Source organism: Nerophis ophidion, linkage group LG16, assembly GCF_033978795.1.
Source record: "Nerophis ophidion isolate RoL-2023_Sa linkage group LG16, RoL_Noph_v1.0, whole genome shotgun sequence".
Classification (NCBI taxonomy): domain Eukaryota; kingdom Metazoa; phylum Chordata; class Actinopteri; order Syngnathiformes; family Syngnathidae; genus Nerophis; species Nerophis ophidion.
In genome coordinates, this window is record NC_084626.1 from 28,487,274 (window position 1) to 28,509,420 (window position 22,147).

General features: G+C 40.1%; 1 protein-coding gene across 3 annotated transcripts in view; it reads left to right on the plus strand.

Moving 5' to 3' along the window:
- sema3fb (sema domain, immunoglobulin domain (Ig), short basic domain, secreted, (semaphorin) 3Fb) overlaps window positions 1-22,147 on the plus strand; it is a 432,026-nt gene that overhangs the window by 228,798 nt on the left and 181,081 nt on the right. For 2 of the 3 annotated variants that reach the window (XM_061874802.1, XM_061874804.1), the window contains exons 1-2: window positions 3,280-3,662; window positions 7,927-8,093. In XM_061874802.1, coding sequence (XP_061730786.1) covers window positions 7,976-8,093 — 118 coding nt within the window. In that variant the 5' untranslated portion in view covers window positions 3,280-3,662; window positions 7,927-7,975. Of the gene's footprint in view, window positions 1-3,279; window positions 3,663-7,926; window positions 8,094-22,147 lie in introns of those variants that run through there. The other variant, XM_061874803.1, reaches the window with a different exon arrangement.

Below are 22,147 nucleotides of genomic sequence, written 5' to 3' on the forward strand. Positions count from 1 at the left end.
TCAACCAAGACAGCCCCACAGCATCCAGAGCCTTAAGGAACTCCGGGCGGATCTCGTCCACCCCTGGGGCCTTGCCACCGAGGAGCTTTTTAACTACCTCAGCGACATCAGCCCCAGAAATAGGAGAGTCCACCACAGACTCCCCAGGCACTGCTTCCTCATAGGAAGACGTGTTGGTGGGATTGAGGAGGTCTTCGAAGTATTCCTTCCACCTATCCACAACATCCGCAGTCGAGGTCAGCAGAACACCATCCGCACCATACACGGTGTTGATAGTGCACTGCTTCCCCTTCCTGAGGCGGCGGACGGGGGTCCAGAATTGCTTCGAAGCCGTCCGGAAGTCGTTTTCCATGGCTTCCCCGAACTCTTCCCATGTCCGAGTTTTTGCCTCCGCGACCGCTGAAGCTGCACACCGCTTGGCCTGTCGGTACCTGTCCACTGCCTCCGGAGTCCTATGAGCCAAAAGGACCCGATAGGACTCCTTCTTCAGCTTGACGGCATCCCTCACCGCTGGTGTCCACCAAGGGGTTTTAGGATTGCCGCCCCGACAGGCACCAACTACCTTGCGGCCACAGCTCCGATCTGCTGCCTCGACAATAGAGGTGCGGAACATGGTCCACTCGGACTCAATGTCCAGCACCTCCCTCGTGACATGTTCAAAGTTCTTCCGGAGGTGGGAATTGATACTTTGTCTGACAGGAGACTCTGCCAGACGTTCCCAGCAGACCCTCACAATGCGTTTGGGCCTCCCAGGTCTGTCCGGCATCCTCCCCCACCATCGCAGCCAACTCACCACCAGGTGGTGATCGGTAGAAAGCTCCGCCCCTCTCTTCACCCGAGTGTCCAAAACATGAGGCCGCAAATCCGATGACACAACTACAAAGTCGATCATGGAACTGCGGCCTAGGGTGTCCTGGTGCCAAGTGCACATATGGACACCCTTATGTTTGAACATGGTGTTTGTTATCGACAAACTGTGACGAGCACAAAAGTCCAATAACAAAACACCACTCGGGTTCAGATCCGGGCGGCCATTCTTCCCAATCACGCCTCTCCAGGTTTCACTGTCGTTGCCAACGTGAGCGTTGAAGTCTCCCAGTAGGACAAGGGAATCACCCGGGGGAGCACTTTCCAGTACTCCCTCGAGCGTTCCCAAAAAGGGTGGGTACTCTGAAGTGCTGTTTGGTGCATAAGCACAAACAACAGTCAGGACCCGTCCCCCCACCCGAAGGCGGAGGGAGGCTACCCTTTCGTCCACCGGGTTGAACTCCAACGTACAGGCTTTGAGCCGGGGGGAAACAAGAATTGCCACCCCAGCCCGTCGCCTCTCACTGCCGGCAACGCCAGAGTGGAAGAGGGTCCAGTCCCTCTCGAGAGAAGTGGTTCCAGAGCCCTTGCTGTGCGTCGAAGTGAGTCCGACTATATCCAGCCGGGATTTCTCGACTTCGCGCACTAGCTCAGGCTCTTCCCCCCCCAGTGAGGTGACGTTCCACGTCCCAAGAGCTAGCTTCTGTAGCCGAGGATCGGACCGCCAAGTGCCCTGCCTTCGGCTGTCGCCCAGCTCACAATGCACCCGACCTCTATGGCCCCTGCTATGGGTGGTGAGCCCATTGGAGGGGTGACCCACGTTGCCTCTTCGGGCTGTGCCCGGCCGGGCCCCATGGGAACAGGCCCGGCCACCAGGCGCTCGCCATCGTGCCCCACCTCCGGGCCTGGCTCCAGAGGGGGGCCCCGGTGACCCGCGTCCGGGCGAGGGAAATCTGGGTCCATGATGTTTCATCTTCATAAAGGTCTTCGAGCTGCTCTTTGTCTGATCCCTCACCTAGATCCTGTTTGCCTTGGGAGACCCTACCAGGGGGCTTTATGCCCCCGGACAACATAGCTCCTAGGATCATTGGGACACGCAAACTCCTCTACCACGATAAGGTTGCAGCTCAGAGAGGAGTGCTATATGATATATGCTATATGATAGTGCTATATGCATGTATGTATGTATATATCTATATGTAGTTATATGTATTTACCATATGTATATATCTATATATGTATGTAGGTATATGTGTATATGTATATATACCGGTACATAAATAAATAAATATATATATATATATATATATATATATATATGTATGTGTATGTATATTTATATATGTATATGCACATATATATGTATATACATATATTTGTGCTTATACATATATATGTATGTATACATATATATATATATATATATATATATATATATATATATATATATATATATATATATATATATATATATATATATATATATGTGTGTGTAAATATATGTATGTATGTATATATGTATATATGTGTGTGCATATATATATATATATATTTATATACACGTATATGTATATACATATGTATATTTATATATGTATATATATGTATATAAATATATATACATATAAATACACAAATATGTATATAAAGATATATAAATATAAATACACATATATATGTATATATGTACGCATATATACATATGTATATATGCGTACATATATATACATATATATGTGTATATATATGAACATATATACATATATATGTGTATATATATGTACAAATATATACATACATATATATGTGTATCTATGTATATATATACATATATATAAGTGTATATACATATATATATACACACATATATTCACATACGTATATAGACACATATATATTTATATATACATATATATGTATATGCACATATATGTATATATATTTATATGTATATATATATATATATATATATATATATGTATATATATATATATATATATATATATATATATATATATATATATATATATATATATAATATTGGTACACCGGTACCTGTCTAGTAGTGACTGACAAGATTTGCTGTTCCAGCAGTTCAATGGACAATTAAAAAATTCAATATATAATAAAATAAAATTAAAAAAAAGGTTAAAATACGAAAAACAAAATAGGGAACAGGAGGAAGCTAGGAAATGTAAGCAAAGTACGTTAAGAATTGGTCTGAACACACCTCAACAGTACAGTTCAGCATACAGGCCATATTAAAGCGCATAGGTGTATAAAATATAACATAAGTAAGAATTAGTACAGACATTATCGCTGTCACTTGCCTCGATGCGGAAGTGAGGCAGCAGGCTCCACGCCGGAGGAAATAAGCCCACACGCACCTCCAGCTGGCGGAGGGGCGTCTCGCCTCCGTGTCGCCCGCCCACTGGGTGTGTTCACCGACAGTCGGCCTCGGCATCCACCTGCTCCCGCCCTTACTGCCTCCAGTCAGAAGCGGCTAACTTTAGTGAGACACCCACGCGGCTTGTCTGGACCTCTTTTCCACCACGGGGACTTTTCTTTCACGCTCTTTTTTTGTTGTTGTTCTTGCTTCCCACGAGATGTGGATTGTGGCTGCTCTCTTTCTGCTCTTCTGACAACTACAGAAACATATTCCCTTTTCAATGAATCCTGCACACTGAACACGGACCGTTCAGAAAGTGCACCGGGATTTTATTATTATTATCGATTTCAGCTTGGAAACGGACGTGATCGATCAATTGGATTTTTTTTTTCCTTTTTTTTTCCCAATGACTAAACCAGACCGGCTGTGAAGTTTGGCCGAATATCCGGATAGCTTCAACAACCAGGTATTTATTTGCCTTACTTAATTGTTAGTGTGTGTTATTATAGAAACCTGCATTTCTTATCTTTCATTTGACTGCACATATTTTTTGGAGTATCTGTTGATAATCTACTCCTAACCCACTAAAGGAAAATATTCAGGAATTTTTTTTTTCAGCTCAACTTGAGCTATAATACCTCACCAGACTGTTTACTGTTCTGTCGCCCATGTGGAGCCAAGAATGCCAGTCTGTCACATACAGAGTTGTCTATATCATAGACAACTCTGTATGTGACAGACTGGCGTTCTTAGCTTTGTGTGACTCCTTCTTTGTCTGTATTTGTCCATCAAACGTTTTATGCTGTGCATGAATCCACAAAAAGGGGGGTTCGTTGATGTCATTGACCTGCGTGGAGTGCTGATCAGACATATTTGGTCACTGGATGACTGCCAGCTAATCGATGCCAACATGCTATTCATGCTATCTGTATGTACACAATGCATCATTATGTTTTTATTTTAGGTATATTAGAGGTCACTTGATTTGTAGTTTCCGTTTCTTCTCACCTTTGGCCATTCTAAGCCAGTAATTTCCAGGAGTTATCACTGTCTAAAAAGTGTCCATTTAGTAATGGTTTCCAATGTTGTAAAATGTGTAGAATAAATATTACATTATAACATTTCTGTCAATGAAGATTTGCATCAGCCTGCCACACATAGTCATTTTGATAGTAGGCTAATATAGACACTTATTTCATGTGTTGCCTTCTTTATAACACTTATTAAAGGCTCTTTTTTTGTGGCTCCATATATATATATGATATATAAATAATTTTTTTGGGGTCCAATATGGCTCTTTCAACATTTTGGGTTGCCGACCCCTGGTATATAGGCTATAGACCAGTGGTTTTCAACCTTTTTTCAGTGATGTACCCCCTGTGAACATTTTTATTAATTCAAGTACCCCCTAATCAGAGTAAAGCATTTTTGGTTGAAAAAAAGAAATAAAGAAGTAAAATACAGCACTACGTCATCAGTTTCTGATTTATTAAATTGTATAACAGGGCAGAATATTGCTCATTTGTAGAGGTATTTTTTTAACTATTTGGAAAAAAAGATATAAAAATAACTAAAAACTTGTTGAAAAATAAACAAGTGATTCAATTATAAATTAAGTTTTCTACACATGGAAGTAATCATCAACTTAAAGTACCCTATTTGGGGATTGTAATAAAGATCCGTACGGATTCATGAACGTAATTCTAAACATTTCTTCACAAAAAAAGAAATCTTTAACATCAATATTTATGGAACATTTCCTCCAAAAATCTATCTGTCAACACTGAATATTGCATTGTTGCATTTCTTTTCACAGTTTGTGAACTTACATTCATATTTCGTTGAAGTATTATTCAATAAATATATTTATAAAGGATTTTTGAATTGTTGCTATTTTTAGAATGTTTTTGAAAACTGTCCCTTACCCCTTGGCATACCTTCAAGTCCCCTCAGGGGTACTCGTATCCCCATTTGAGAAACACTGGTCAATATCCTATATACCAGGGGTCGATAACCCAAAACGTTGAAAGAGCCATATTGGACCAAAAATACAACAACAACAAAAATTTGTCTGGCGCCGCAAAAAATGTAAAGCCTCATATAAGTGTTATAATGAAGGCAACACATGAAGTAAGTGTCTATATTAGCCTACTATCAAAATGACTATGTGTGGCAGACTGATGCAAATCTTCATTGACAGAAATGTTGAAATGTAATATTTATTCCACACATTTTTACAACATTGGAAACCATTACTAAATTGGACACTTTTTTGACTGAGTGATAACTCGTGGAAATTACTGGCTTAGAATGGCCAAAGGTGAAAAGAAACGGAAACTACGAATCAAATTTGACCTCACATATACCTAAAATACAAATATAATGATGAATTATGTACATACAGAGAGCATGAATAGCATGTTGGCATCGATTAGCTGGCAGTCATGCAGTGACCAAATATGTCTGATCAGCGCTCCACACAAGTAGATGACATCAACAAACCCCCCTTTTTGTGGATTCACGCACAGCATAAAACGTTTGATGGACAAATACAGACAAAGAAGGAGTCCCATAACGCTAAGAATGCCAGTCACATACAGAATTGTCTATAGCCTATATACCAGGGGTCGGCAACCCAAAACGTTGAAAGAGCCATATTGGAGCAAAAATACAACAACAACAAAAATCTGTCTGGCGCCGCAAAAAAATGTAAAGCCTCATATAAGTGTTATAATGAAGGCAACACATGAAGTAAGTGTCTATATTAGCCTACTATCAAAATGACTATGTGTGGCAGACTGATGCAAATCTTCATTGACAGAAATGTTGAAATGTAATATTTCTTCTACACATTTTTACAACATTGGAAACCATTACTAAATTGGACACTTTTTAGACTGAGTGATAATCCTGGAAATTACTGGTTTAGAATGGCCAAAGGTGAGAAGAAAAGGAAACTACAAATCAAATGACCCTAAATATACCTAAAATACGAGGCATAATTTGGCATTATGTACATACAGATAGCATGAATAGCATGTTGGCATGGAATAGCTGGCAGTCATGCGGTGACCAAATATGTCTGACATCAACAAAGCTCACCTGTTTGTGGATTCACGCACAGCATAAAACGTTTGATGGACAAATACCTACAAAGAAGGAGTGGCAAAAAACACGTATTTCTGTGGCAGCATCAGGGAAAGTTGCACAAGTAAACAAACTGCGGTGCGTTTAAGGACTTCCGAAATTAGGACAAAATGGAGCGGGCCAAATACTCTCATCAGTGAAGCATGTTTAATGTGAACCGTGGGATTTCTAACACTTAGGAAGGTTTGTGGCTTGTTTGTTCTCCTACAGAAACCAGTTTAAAACAAAAAGTATATATATTTTTTTCCTCATCTTTTTCTCCGTTTTCATACATTTTTGAAAATGCTCCAGGGAGCCACTAGGGCGGTGCTAAAGAGCCACGCATTGCCGACCCCCGACCTATGCCAACGTTTGTATTTCAGACTTGTTCAATCAATCAATCAATCAATCAATCAATCATGGTTTATTTGTAGAGCACCTTGCAACATCCCAATGGTGCACAAAATGCTTAACAGGAAAAACAAAGTTAAAAGCAAGTAAAACCACGCATGTTAAAACAATTAAAAAAGACTGTCATTGCTTAGCTGTCATTGCTTCATATTCCTTTTTAACATCTGTTGTTGTGACATTTCCTCTATCTAATCAACCTGTATTTACTCTATGTAGAGGTAGTGAGGATTTTGTTTCTCCTTAATTAGTGACCTGGAAGAATTAATGCTTCTTTATCTATTTATTTTTGTAATTGCAACTCTCAAATGATCATTTCTAAAGTTTACCTTTTAATGCACATTCCTTTGCAACGATTACTCTCCTTGGTGTAATTTGCTCTCAGTGCCTTGTTTAATTTCATCTACTGGTGTGAAGGACTTGGCTTCTATCGCTGAACAAACAGCTGGCTGGTTAACAATTTGTCAATAAAAAAAGCAAAGGTTTAAACAGCTGGTTATGCTCATAAATCCCCTCAGGACAAAGCACTTTGGTAGCTCTTTGTCATTACTGGCCTTTGAGGAGTGGACTCTGCCCACATGTGTAATGTGTGGCAGAATAATCTCAATCGCAGGGTTCAGTCAGTGAGGTCAGTGTAATGTCTGGGAGAATTTTGTGGATTTGTTTTCACAGTTCCCAAAGATTCGGTATTGTCATTGCTCTCCGGTGGCCATCATTCATTAACCAAAGATCATTATTGACCACCGTGGTATTGTTAGTATGCAAATGTCATGATGTGCTGTTCACGTAGACATATTTACATTTTGAAATGTGACGTAAAACTATGAGGACGTGTTACAACCTGGCATAAAGTGAATCCGCTATTAGAAAGTAATAAAAGTGGATGCTGTTATCAGATAGGAATGTTCTTTGGTTGTGCAGAGAGGTAAAAAACACACACACACACGTTTAATTTTTACCAAATGGACAAAAGCTCTATACGCTCGGCCTGGCTCCAGTCGCACTCGACGCCTGTGTGACGGATCCAGTAACGTTCAGGGCAGTGTCTCCAAAACATGCAGGGTTGAGTCCCTTGTGAGCCACTAAGTTGACAGGACACACAAATTCGTAAACAAAAACCAGAAAAATATTCTGTCAGATTTATGGTGTGGAGTTGTCAAAAGTATTTTCTCACTGGCTCTGTTTTGTTCCTACAGATTTGTTTTGTTAAATCACTGATTGTGTGCTACTAGAGGTCGGTCGACTATGCAGCTAGACGGTCTGTGGACGTTCCACACCCTACTGGGGTTGTGCAGCTTTGCTCTGGGGAACCCACTGAGCAATGACCCACTTGCTGCACCTCGTGTCTTCATCTCCTTCAAAGGTAAGACCCAGTCTTATAATGTTGGTTGCAATTATTTCTCAATGTATTTTGTTTAGGATTGAGCCGACAAGGGCTCAGTTCTTGGTCAGTGCCTCATTCACAATTGATCTGTGATTTATAAGCCAGTCCGGGCTGTAGCCTAAGTCAGTTGACAGTCTAGATCCCCCATCACCTCCACTTAAACGACATAACTGTTAGACCATGTCTGTGATTGATGGATGAATGCAAGATTCCCAGGTAACACCATTGGTCCATGTTTTCAATTTTTGAATCTATGCTGCTATTGTTTGTTTAAATTTGTTTTTGGAATGGTTTGTGGTTTGGATAATTGTGGTCATACTTATTTGAATAATTTGCTGACCTTGCTCCATTGATCATTATCATTAACCACTAGTGTCTCTATAGTGTAGACACAATAAATACATTTAAGAGGAATGTGACCGTTGGGTGCACATTTTCAAAATATTCACACTGTTCAGATAATCAAAAGCAGATTATCTCTCGTTGTTAGACATTTCATTAACAAAAGGAGTGTTGGGGCGCTGATATGGTGCATGTAATAACTCTTTGGCCATTATGTGATCATTCCCTGGTGATGTGCATTTCATGGTCTGCGTTTGTGTGTTTTACTAGCCATACAGATTAGGTGAGATGGATTCTGTAGGGGTCCGAGTTAGAGACCATATTATCAAGAGCAAATTGCCAGGATCAGCCAAGCAGAGCGACATCCCTGAGGCCCGTCCAGCCCGGAGATCAAGCCTTTGATTAGCATCAAGAGAAAAGCGGAGGCAGCGAGCTGCGGCGCTCTGTTTGCTTTGCTTTCCATTCCCCATTGCTGCCTGGAACAAGTTGACTTAATTAAGTGGACCCGTACGGTCCATTGTTGAACTTGCTTTCCTGTTTTAATCAAGTAGGATTTAACACATCAGTGAGCACACTCCGAGCTCTGCCTTTTTATTTTACATTTCAAATTTAATTTTAGTCGTTTTGTCATACTCGGGCTGTGTTTTTGTGTAGACGTGTCACAGAGGTATTTTGTTAATGTCATTTAATCTACAGAAACCGGTTTGTAGTGAAGCTACTTATAAGATGCTTTTAAATTGGCACTCTGTTAAAGGGGAACATTATCACAATTTCAAAAGGGTTAAAAACAATAAAAATCAGTTCCCAGTGGCTTGTTGTATTTTTTGAAGTTTTTTTCAAAATTTTACCGGTCCCGGAATATCCCTAAATAAAGCTTTAAAGTGCCTTATTTTCGCTATCTTCGAAACCACTATCCATTTCCCTGTGACGTCATACAGGGCTGCCAATACAAACAACATGGCGGTTACCACAGCAAGATATAGCGACATTAGCTCGGATTCAGACTCGGATTTCAGCGGCTTAAGCGATTCAACAGATTACGCATGTATTGAAACAGATGGTCGGAGTATGGAGGCAGATAGCGAAAACGAAATTGAAGAAGAAATTGAAGCTATTGAGCGAATAGCTATTGACGCTATTCGGCCATAGCGTGGGTGTACCTAATGAAGTGGCCCATATTATGGCTGCCTTATTAGCATCGCCGGTAAAATGTGCGGACCAAACGATCAGGACTTTCGCATCTTGTGACACTGGAGCAACTTAAATCCGTCGATTGGTAAGGGTTTGTTTCGCATTAAATGTGGGCATCTAGTTTCAAATGTACATACAGCTAGCGTAAATAGCATGTTAGCATTGATTAGCGTAGCATGTTAGCATCGATTAGCTGGCAGTCATGCCGTGAATAAATATGTCTGATTAGCACATAAGTCAACAACATCAACAAAACTCACCTTTGTGATTTCGTTGACTTAATCGTTGCAAATGCATCTGCTGGTTATCCATACATCTCTGTGCCATGTCTGTCTTAGCATCGCCGGTAAAATGTGCAGACACTCTGGTACATTCAATGGGGGTCTGGCGGCAGATTTCTTGCCAGTGGTGCAACTTGAATCCCTCCCTGTTAGTGTTGTTACACCCTCCGACAACACACCGATGAGGCATGATGTCTCCAAGGTTCCAAAAAATAGTCGAAAAAACGGAAAATAACGGAGCTGAGACCCGGTGTTTGTAATGAGAAAATGTGTTACCTCGGTGACGTCACGTTTTGACGTCATCGCTAAAAGACCGATAAACAGAAAGGCGTTTAATTTGCCAAAATTCACCCATTTAGAGTTCTTGAATCGGTTAAAAAAATAAATGGTCTTTTTTCTGCAACATCAAGTCATATATTGACGCTTACATAGGTCTGGTGATAATGTTCCCCTTTAAGGTAATTCGCTGCCTGAGATGGACACTATGCTTTGTTTTAGGTAGAAAACGCTGGACAGTCTTGCCTACCTGAGTGTGTTTGGCGCTGCAGTCAATATGAATTTCACAGTCTACTGCAACTCCTTCTCTCAGAGGAATGCACCCCCCTGCATTCAATATCATGACGCTCTCTTTCCTTTAATTGCTTTTTGAGAGGCCCGTGTTGTCCTCACATTGGCAAGATGGCTGCACCTCCCCTGATGCATCACGGTATGCAGCTTTGGCCTGAGCTGTTTGGGAAGTTGCTGCAACTTGAACACAATGCAATGTGACAACACAAAGAGTTGTAAACGGAGACAGTGTCTGCAAGCATCCGATAAATAATGTTTTAACTACCCGATTCTTGTTTGTCACCATTTATTGTTGTGGTGAACCTTAAATGCAGTAAAACGTCTTATGAAAGTGAGAACTACATTTAGGATTAACTCAGTAGCTGTGGAGGCAAAGGAAATAGTCATAGTAAATTATTGGTCCTAATCACGTTGGCTTCATATTGCACATGCGTTTTTTTATGAACGGATAATGCAGATTTTGATGTTGGAAACACTATGTAAAACTGTTTTGAAGGGACCCTATTATGCCAAATCATATTTTCTTCTATCTATCTATCTATCTATCTATCTATCTATCTATCTATCTATCTATCTATCTATCTATCTATCTATCTATCTATCTATCTATCTATCTATCTATCTATCTATCTATCTATCTATCTATCCATCCATCTATCCATCTATCTATCCATCTATCCATCTATCTATCCATCCATATTACTGTATACCAGGGGTAGGGAACCTATGGCTCTAGAGCCAGATGCGGCTCTTTTGATGACTGCATCTGGCTCTCAGATAAATCTTAGCTGACATTCCTTAACACGATAAGTAATCCATAATTCCGCTGGTAATCACAGTGTTAAAAATAACGTTCAAATTATAAAACATTCTCATGCATTTTAATCCAACCATCCTTTTTCTATCGCGCCTGTTCAAGATGTCGCATTAAGGGTAAGAAGTAATTTATTTATTGTTGGTTAGCTTTAGAATAACAACGCTATTAAAAAAATAAAAGACTTACCAGGATGTACCCCTCCTTCCACCCGATTGTAGCTGAGATAGGCGCCAGCGCCCCCCACGACCCCAAGAGGGAATAAGCGGTAGTAAATGGATGGATGGAAAATACTTATTACACTCTAAAAATGTTGGTCTTAAAAATGCACACATTTATTTGTATTCAGTGTTAAAAAATATTATATGGCTCTCACAGAAATACATTTTGAAATATTTGGCATTCATGGCTCTCTCAGCCAAAAAGGTTCCCGACCCCTGCTGTATACAGTACAGGCCAAAAGTTTGGACACACCTTCTTCTCATTAAATGCGTTTTCTTTATTTTCATGACTATTTCAATTGTAGATTGTGACAGAAGGCATCAAAATTATGAATGAAGACATGTGGAGTTATGTACTTGATGAAAGGTGAAATAACTGAAAACTTGTTTTATATTCTAGATTCTTCTAAATAGCCCCCCTTTGCCCTGATTACTGCTTTGTACACTCTTGGTATTCTCTTGATTGGCTTCAAACACACCTGTGAAATGAAAACCATTTCAGGTGGTTACTTCTTGAAGCTCATCAAGAGAATGCCAAGAGTGTTTTTGTGTATTAGGTATCTGCACAAGTCCCGGATACTTGAAATGAAAAACATTGAGGTATGGCGTAGATATTTATAAAACAATCTGGCCTTTTTTAAGGCTTGGTCCGAACGAGCCATTTGGAATTTGAGATGATTGTGACGTATTTTGTCTTAGTTACGTCAGCGGATATGTCCGTATAAGGTGAAGGTTTACAAAGCAAAGTTTCAGTCCAAAGCTGTAGTCAATAAGTTCCTTAGTTTACTTACTTACTTACTTGTTGTTGCAGACTGGCTCATACATTCACATGGATGCACGTAGCAGCACATAGTTCAAACTTATGTAGACTCTATATGGAAGCGCTAAAAACTACAAAATGGTTGACAGGTTGGAGATGCAGTTGAAGTGGGCTTGGCCTGCAGGAGGACTTCGGCACATAATTTCAAGACTGCCCACAAAACTGCATTTTACGACAGTTTTGACAGTCTTGAAGATTATCTGTAACACAAAATCCAAGCATTTTTTTTAACAAAGCACCAACATTACATGTTATGTAGGAAGCAAAATCAAAATATGACCCCTTTAAGAGTGTGTTGGAAATGTACCATCAACAAGACAAGGTCTGCGGAAGTAACTTAAGAAGTAGAACTTTGTCCAGGCTTATCATTTCTCTTACGCCAGTAAACTGAGGAGAAAGGGGCAGAGCGAGCAAGAAGCCTGCCAGTTTAGGCAAGAAAGGTGTAATCAATGTCAGATGAGAAACCTGTTTTCAATGAAGGAGGTGCAGCAGTGAAACAAATCTCCCTTCGGGTAATAAGTTGACATTTTAAGATTAGTTGAGACAAGACTGCTGTCGCCAGGAAACCCCGAGAGACAAATTCTATGTGCGACTTCTGAATATATGACAGTTTGAGTTATGGCTCGATGATCGCAAATGGTAAGCTTTGTTGGTGAGAAGGCAACCTAAGTTTTTTGTACTTAAAAGTATCATTTTATTGCAGAATATTTGTTGTAGGGTTTTCCCTGGAAAATATTAAAGGGGAACATTATCACCAGACCTATGTAAGCGTCAATATATACCTTGATCTTGCAGAAAAAAGACCATATGTTTTTTTAACCGATTTCCGAACTCTAAAAGGGTGAATTTGGCGATTTAAACGCCTTTCAATTGTTCGACGTCGGAGCAATGACCTTTCGCCCGTGACGTCACAACAGGAAGCAATCCGCCATTTTCTCAAACACATTACACACACCAAGTCAAATCAGCTCTGTTATTTTCAGTTTTTTCGACTGGGACGGATTCAAGTTGACTGACGTGGAGTGTGCTAATCAGACATATCAATGGTCCCGGCATGCTAATCAATGTTAAAATGCTATTTAGGCTAGCTGTATGTACATATTGCATCATTATGCCTCATTTGTAGCTATATTTTTATCCAGACATTCCCTCCACCCACATTTAATGCCAAACAAACACATACTAATCGATGGATTCAAGTTGCACTAGTGGTCAAAAGATGCGAAAGTCCCTCGCACACTTTTCCGACGATAGCGATGCTACGACAGAGATGGCACAGAGATGTGCGGATATCCTGCGACACTCAAAGCAGATGCATTTCCAACGATAAAGTCAACAAAATCACAAAGGTGAGATTTGTGGATGTTATTGACTTATGTGCTAATCAGACATATTTGCTCACGGCATGACTGCCAGCTAATCGATGCTAACATGCTATTTAGGCTAGCTGTATGTACACATTGCATCATTATGCCTCATTTGTAGCTACATTTGCATCCAGCCTTTCCCTCCACCCACATTTAATGCCAAAAAAATACATACCAATCGTTGGTTTGAAGGCGATCACCTAATTCGTCCGTGTTTCCTCGCGTTCCGCTGTCTGTCGTGATATGGCTCAATAGCTTCAGTTTCTTCTTCAATTTCGTTTTCACTATCTGCCCTCCACACTCCAACCATCCGTTTCAATACATGCGTAATCTGTTGAATCGCTTGCGCCGCTGAAATCCGAGTCTGAATCCAAACTACTATGCTATACCTTTCTGTGCTATCCGCCATCTTTGTTTGTGGTGATGTCACGCTGTGACGTCACAGGAAAATGGACGGGTGTATATGACGATGGTTAAAATCAGGCGCTTTAAAGCCGTTTTTCGGGATATTGCGTGATGGGTAAAATTTTGAAAAAAAAAATTGAAAAATAAAATAAACCACTGGGAACTGATTTTTTTATTGGTTTCAACCCTTCGGAAATTGTGATAATGTTCCTCTTTAACTGTAAATGAGCACGGTAATGGATTAATTGATCATCAAGAAGTTGTGTGAAATTGGTTGTTTATTCATTGTCTGGATGCAATTGACACAAAATGGATTACATTTGTACCTGCAAAGATACTGTCGATTCTGTCTCAACTCCTTTTGATTATGAAGACGAACAACATCAACTAACTACATCCATGCAGACTTCCACAATGGACACTGGGATCAAAACTGGAGTTCATACAGTTAGAGAGTTTGAAACTTAATATTAAAAATAATATAAATCATTGCCCAAAAAATATTTTCTTTCATTCCTATGAGTGGACTTTTTGTACAGCAAAGTTGCCTTGAGTGCACATGGCTTCCACCAATAGGAGTATTGTACTATACATCACTCAGCTGAAATACGACATTCACATGTGAAAGGATTGTGTGAGAGCGGTGGACCTACGTGAGACTCTGAAGTCATGCAAGTGCCTTTGTAACATAAACCCTTTAAGAGGTCAACTCAATATGCCCAGTTTTCCCTCTTGTGCTACAGTACATACACTGTGAGGCACTAACAACAGAACTCTTTCTGATTGGTCCAGCACATTGGGCATTCATGCTCGACAATCTTCTACTCAGAGTGAAACATATTTCTTTTGGCCCACATTTCATCTGTGAGTGATTGGAGTTCATCCGTTAGGTAGATGCAAATCTAAATCCATGCTTATGGCTCTACTTCAGGCATTTAAACCATACATAAATCTCTGCCTCATCTGGTCTGCTACACCTTCCTTTATTCAGGGTGACAAACGGTCCCACTTCTGTGGTAAATATCTGCCCCTGCTTGCGAGAGTGACACAAACTTTGTCAATATTTCTTTGGAAAAGTAGATTTCATGCGCAACTGAAGGCTTAGAATCGATTGAATTTGCATTTTCGGACCTTAGAATAAAACATGTATGACCTACTACATACCACAGTTTATTAACGTGGACCTTGACTTATCAATCAATCAATCAATCAATCAATGTTTATTTATATAGCCCCAAATCACAAATGTCTCAAAGGACTGCACAAATCATTACGACTACAACATCCTCGGAAGAACCCACAAAAGGGCAAGGAAAACTCACACCCAGTGGGCAGGGAGAATTCACATCCAGTGGGACGCCAGTGACAATGCTGACTAAGAGAAACCTTGGAGAGGACCTCAGATATGGGCAACCCCCCCCTCTAGGGGACCGAAAGCAATGGATGTCGAGCGGGTCTAACATGATACTGTGAAAGTTCAATCCATAGTGGCTCCAACACAGCCGCGAGAGTCCCGTCCACAGGAAACCATCTCAAGCGGATCAGCAGCGTAGAGATGTCCCCAACCGATACAGGCGAGCGGTCCATCCTGGGTCCCGACGAGCGGTCCATCCTGGGTCTCGACTCTGGACAGCCAGTACTTCATCCATGGTCATCGGACCGGACCCCCTCCCTTAGGGGGGGACATAGGAGAAAGAAAAGAAGCGGCAGATCAACTGGTCTAAAAAGGAGGTCTATTTAAAGGCTAGAGTATACAGATGGGTTTTAAGGTGAGACTTAAATGCTTCTACTAAACTAGTTGAAAAACTTATCCGGGTGTTACCATTTAGTGGTCAACTGTACGGAATATGAACTGTACTGTGCGATCTACCATGGGTTGTACTTGTATAGCGCTTTTCTACCTTCAAGGTACTCAAAGCGCTTTGACACTACTTCCACATTTACCCATTCACACACTGATGGAGGGAGCTGCCATGCAAGGCGCTAATCAGCACCCATCAGGAGCAAGGGTGAAGTGTCTTGCTCAGGACACGACGGACGTGACGAGGTTGGTACTAGGTGGGGATTGAACCAGGGACTCTCGGGTTGCGCACGGCCACTCTCCCACTGCGCCACGCCGTCCCGTACTGATAAAAAGTCTCAATCAATAAATCAAAGCATATGTAAACACTTTAATAAAATAAGCATTACCAGTGACCTGCGTTCCTGACACATTAAAGTCTGAAAGATTGCAGTGAACTTGTGGAATAGAGCTTGTGTTTAAAATCACAGTAACTTATAGGAGTGCAAGAATGTGTTGAAGTTGTTGAAAAAAATCGTGAACAAATTAATTTTTGCGATAATAGTTGGTAAAGTCATCACTCGTGTTTTTTTCGGACAAAAACTGAGATGCTCATGCTAGCACCAGCGGTAATCATTGAGAAAATAATGAAAACTAAAGCACGTCACAGGCTACGTTCACACTGCAGGGTAAGAGTGTCCTATTGCCTGGGTTGTAAAAGACCGAGAGGCCATTCCTGGTTTCAGGCGATGGTCTATCAAAAATGGGCATATTTTTTGAAAGGTTTAGCGGCATATATATAAGCGATCATGAAAAAATATTTAAAATGTGATTTATACACCCTTAAGTAGGGCTGGGCGATATATCGATATACTCGATATATCATGGGTTTGTCTCTGTGCGATACAGAAATTGACTCTATCGTGATATTCAAGTATATGTTATCACGCAGTTGCTGTTAGCTGCGGGCATTACACTGCATGCCTTTCCCACGCAACATCACGTTAGCTGTCATGCTAATGGTGAGGTGCGGGTGGTAATATGAGAGAAAGAAGGTGCGAATCTGGTAACAAATGGAGGAAGAATTAATTCCCAAGAAAAACACCACAGGATCCATCATCTGCTGGTGGTTTGGCTTCAAGCGGGTATATTTTCAATATTTATGCGGCAAAAGTGTTGCTACGAAAAGTAGCACCACTGCTAATGTAGCATAATTTGAAAATTCACCCGCTAGAGAATGAAGAGTGCTTGAAACTCCGCATGTCAACATCTCCGGCCGGTGCCACACCAACAAAATGCCGAAGCAATTATTTCCAGATCAACACCGTATGAAAAAAAAAAATGTAAACAACGGAAGAAGATAACGTCCGCAGGAAACTATTATGCAGCTCATTTTTATTTGACAGTTATTGAAATATCTTGTGTGACATCATGCACAAAAGTGTACTTTATTTGTTTTAAAATATTGTAGTGGCGATCTGTTCAAAAAGTACACTTTAGTGTTGTATTAAAATGTCATCTTCGTGACATTCACAAAAGTGCACTGTCTCTGACAATCTTGCACTTTCTATTTTGAAATGACATGAATGTTTGTGCCACTGCTTATTAATGAATAGATACAGTTTTGGTCAATTGACTTAGTTGTGATTTCCTTCCAGGGTCTCCCACACATTAATTTATTTGTGGCGGCCCGCTACGAAAGAATTACGGCCGCCAAAAATAAAAATGTAATGTTTTTTTTTTTTTAAGGCTTTTGACTCGCTCGACCGATCATAAAAGCAATGGGACTCTGTCTGTGAATGGAGCTTGTAGTTACATATTATATAAATATGGAAATATTATATAAATATGTATATAAATATGTACATAAAGTGTTGTAATTTTATTCCAACTCCGTGTTCTTCTCGGTCATCGCCGCCGCCGCTGCCTCCCCCCCCCAACCCCCCCTTTTCATCTGGAAGGGTCCACAAATTAAAGGGGAACATTATCACCAGACCTATGTAAGCGTCAATATATACCTTGATGGTGCAGAAAAAAGACCATATATTTTTTTAACCGATTTCCGAACTCTAAATGGGTGAATTTTGGCGAATTAAACGCCTTTCTGTTAATCGCGCTGGAGGCGATGACGTCAGAATGTGACGTCGCTGAGGTAACACACCCACCATTTTCATTTTCAACACATTACAAACACCAGGTCTCAGCTCTGTTATTTTCCGTTTTTTGGACTATTTTTTGGAACCTTGGAGACATCATGCCTCGACGGTGTGTTGTTGGAGGGTGTAACAACACTAACAGGGAGGGATTCAAGTTGCACCACTGGCCCGAAGATGCGAAACTGTCTGCCGCCAGACCCCCATTGAATGTGCCAGAGTGTCTCCACATTTGACCGGCGATGCTAAGGCAGACATGGCCCAGAGATGTATGGATAACCTGCAGATGCATTTGCAACGATAGTCAACGAAATCACAAAGGTGAGTTTTGTTGATGTTGACTGCCAGCTAATCGATGCTAACATGCTATGCTAATCGATGCTAACATGCTATTTACCGGCGGTGCTAAAGCAAACATGGAACAGAGATGTATGGATAACCTGCAGATGCATTTTCAACTATATTACGTTTACTTCCACCCACATTTAATGCGAAAAAACACTTACCAATCGACGGATTTAAGTTGCTCCAGTGTCACAAGATGCGAAAGTCTTGATCGTTTGGTCCGCACATTTTACCGGCGATGCTAACGCAGCTATTCGGCCATGCTATGGCTATGAATAGCGTCAATAGCTATTCGCTCAATAGCTTCAGTTTCTTCTTCAATATTTTCATACTCCAACCATCCGTTTCAATACATGCGTAATCTGTTGAATCGCTTAAGTCGCTGAAATCCGAGTTTGAATCCGAGCTAATGTCCCTATATCTTGCTGTGCAATTCCCATTGTTTGTTTACATTGGCAGCACTGTATGACGTCACAGGGAAATGGCCAGTGTCTTCGCAGAGAACCGAAAATAAGGCACTTTAAAGTTTTATTTAGGGATATTCCGAGACCGGTAAAATTTTGAAAAAAAATTTAAAAAATACAACAAGCCACTGGTAACTGATTTTTATTGTTTTTAACCCTTTTGAAATTGTGATAATGTTCCCCTTTAAGCATTAATTTGTGTAAGGACAATATTGGACTTATTTGTGAATCACTAAGTAAAGTATTTGATTGACATAACGAGTGCGGTGCTGCTGTGATTATGACGCTAATGAGAAAAAGGTGAAGTTTGTTCGAAGTCAATTTCCTTTTACAAATATTGGTGCAGTTGTTTTTATGGTGTGAAGCTCATATTTTTTGTTATTATTTATATATAGATGCCCCTGTTGTTTAGCAGTCTTTGCTGGCGATATCAAGATTCAATATGCCGTTAAACTGATGAGAAATGTATTAATCTCTGTATTAATAATTTTAAAGATTGTTTTTATGCTAATGAACAGCACTAAAGACGCTTTAATGGGATTATCCGTGTCGAATTAAGCAGTTGGTTTTCCTGCACTACAACCACTAAGCTTTTAGTTTCTGTTATTTAAATCGACAATGAAAATACGGTGGATTGGACAAACAATCACAATTTTTATCACCAGTACTTACCACAGATTTAATTTCAACATTGACATGACGTTAGTTTATTTGCACAACCATGTCTTTGTAGTTATATTGAAGCATAGCAATCACAAAAGAACACAAACAAACCAATGCGATCTCTTGTCCTTTTTTACAAACTAATAATATGATAGAAAATAAACTCGATTGCATTACAGAAAGTTTCTCAAACAAATCAAATGTTCAAATAAACATTTTACAAAGTGATCTCTGCAGACAAGGGCTTGGTCTGATTGTATTCCCCAAGATGAAAGAAGTAATATTTCTAAGAGCTATTTATTTAGACGCATTTCCGTTTTTTCCCCTGACTTTATCACTTTTATGAACCAATTCTTTCGGGACTCTATGAAAGCTATCTTCTGTCTCTCTATTTGGACGACTGGAACACCCAAGAACAGATCAGCAATATGGCATTTTCTGCTCATATTCTACACTCACTCTCACTTGTTTTTTGACTACGCTTAATCATCATGGGAATTAAGCCGCTGAGAAAAAAAACTGTGATGTTATATGAAATGCAGCAATTTGGATATTTGTCAAATTCAATCTTTTAATGTAGTTGTTGACATTACAATAGGACTCTCACTATATTATGTTAGATCCACTATGGACTGGACTTTTACTATAACATTAGCTCCACTATGGACTGGACTCTCACTACTATGTTAGACCCACTATGGACTGGACTCTCACTATATTATGTTAGATCCACTATGGACTGGACTCTCACTATATTATGTTAGATCCACTATGGACTGGACTCTCACTATATTATGTTAGATCCGCTATGGACTGGACTCTCACTATATTATGTTGGATCCACTCTGGACTGGACTCTCACTATTATGTTAAATCCACTATGGACTGGACTCTCACTATTATGTTAAATCCACTATGGACTGGACTCTCACTATTATGTTAGATCCACTATGGACTGGACTCTGACTATATTATGTTAGATCCACTATGGACTGGACTCTCACTATATTATGTTAGATCCGCTATGGACTGGACTCTCACTATATTATGTTGGATCCACTCTGGACTGGACTCTCACTATTATGTTAAATCCACTATGGACTGGACTCTCACTATTATGTTAAATCCACTATGGACTGGACTCTCACTATTATGTTAGATCCACTATGGACTGGACTCTGACTATATTATGTTAGATCCACTATGGACTGGACTCTCACTATATTATGTTAGATCCACTATGAACTGGACTTTTACTATAACGTTAGCTCCACTATGGACTGGACTCTCACTACTATGTTAGACCCACTATGGACTGGACTCTCACTATATTATGTTAGATCCACTATGGACTGGACTCTCACTATATTATGTTAGATCCGCTATGGACTGGACTCTCACTATATTATGTTGGATCCACTCTGGACTGGACTCTCACTATTATGTTAAATCCACTATGGACTGGACTCTCACTATTATGTTAAATCCACTATGGACTGGACTCTCACTATTATGTTAGATCCACTATGGACTGGACTCTGACTATATTGTGTTAGATCCACTATGGACTGGACTCTCACTATATTATGTTAGATCCACTATGAACTGGACTTTTACTATAACGTTAGCTCCACTATGGACTGGACTCTCACTACTATGTTAGACCCACTATGGACTGGACTCTCACTATATTATGTTAGATCCACTATGGACTGGACTCTCACTATATTATGTTAGATCCGCTATGGACTGGACTCTCACTATATTATGTTGGATCCACTCTGGACTGGACTCTCACTATTATGTTAAATCCACTATGGACTGGACTCTCACTATTATGTTAAATCCACTGTGGACTGGACTCTCACTATTATGTTAGATCCACTATGGACTGGACTCTGACTATATTATGTTAGATCCACTATGGACTGGACTCTCACTATATTATGTTAGATCCGCTATGGACTGGACTCTCACTATATTATGTTGGATCCACTCTGGACTGGACTCTCACTATTATGTTAAATCCACTATGGACTGGACTCTCACTATTATGTTAAATCCACTATGGACTGGACTCTCACTATTATGTTAGATCCACTATGGACTGGACTCTGACTATATTATGTTAGATCCACTATGGACTGGACTCTCACTATATTATGTTAGATCCACTATGAACTGGACTTTTACTATAACGTTAGCTCCACTATGGACTGGACTCTCACTACTATGTTAGACCCACTATGGACTGGACTCTCACTATATTATGTTAGATCCACTATGGACTGGACTCTCACTATATTATGTTAGATCCGCTATGGACTGGACTCTCACTATATTATGTTGGATCCACTCTGGACTGGACTCTCACTATTATGTTAAATCCACTATGGACTGGACTCTCACTATTATGTTAAATCCACTATGGACTGGACTCTCACTATTATGTTAGATCCACTATGGACTGGACTCTGACTATATTGTGTTAGATCCACTATGGACTGGACTCTCACTATATTATGTTAGATCCACTATGAACTGGACTCTCACTATTATGTTAAATCCACTATGGACTGGACACTCACTGTTGTGTTAGACCCACTATGGACTGGACTCT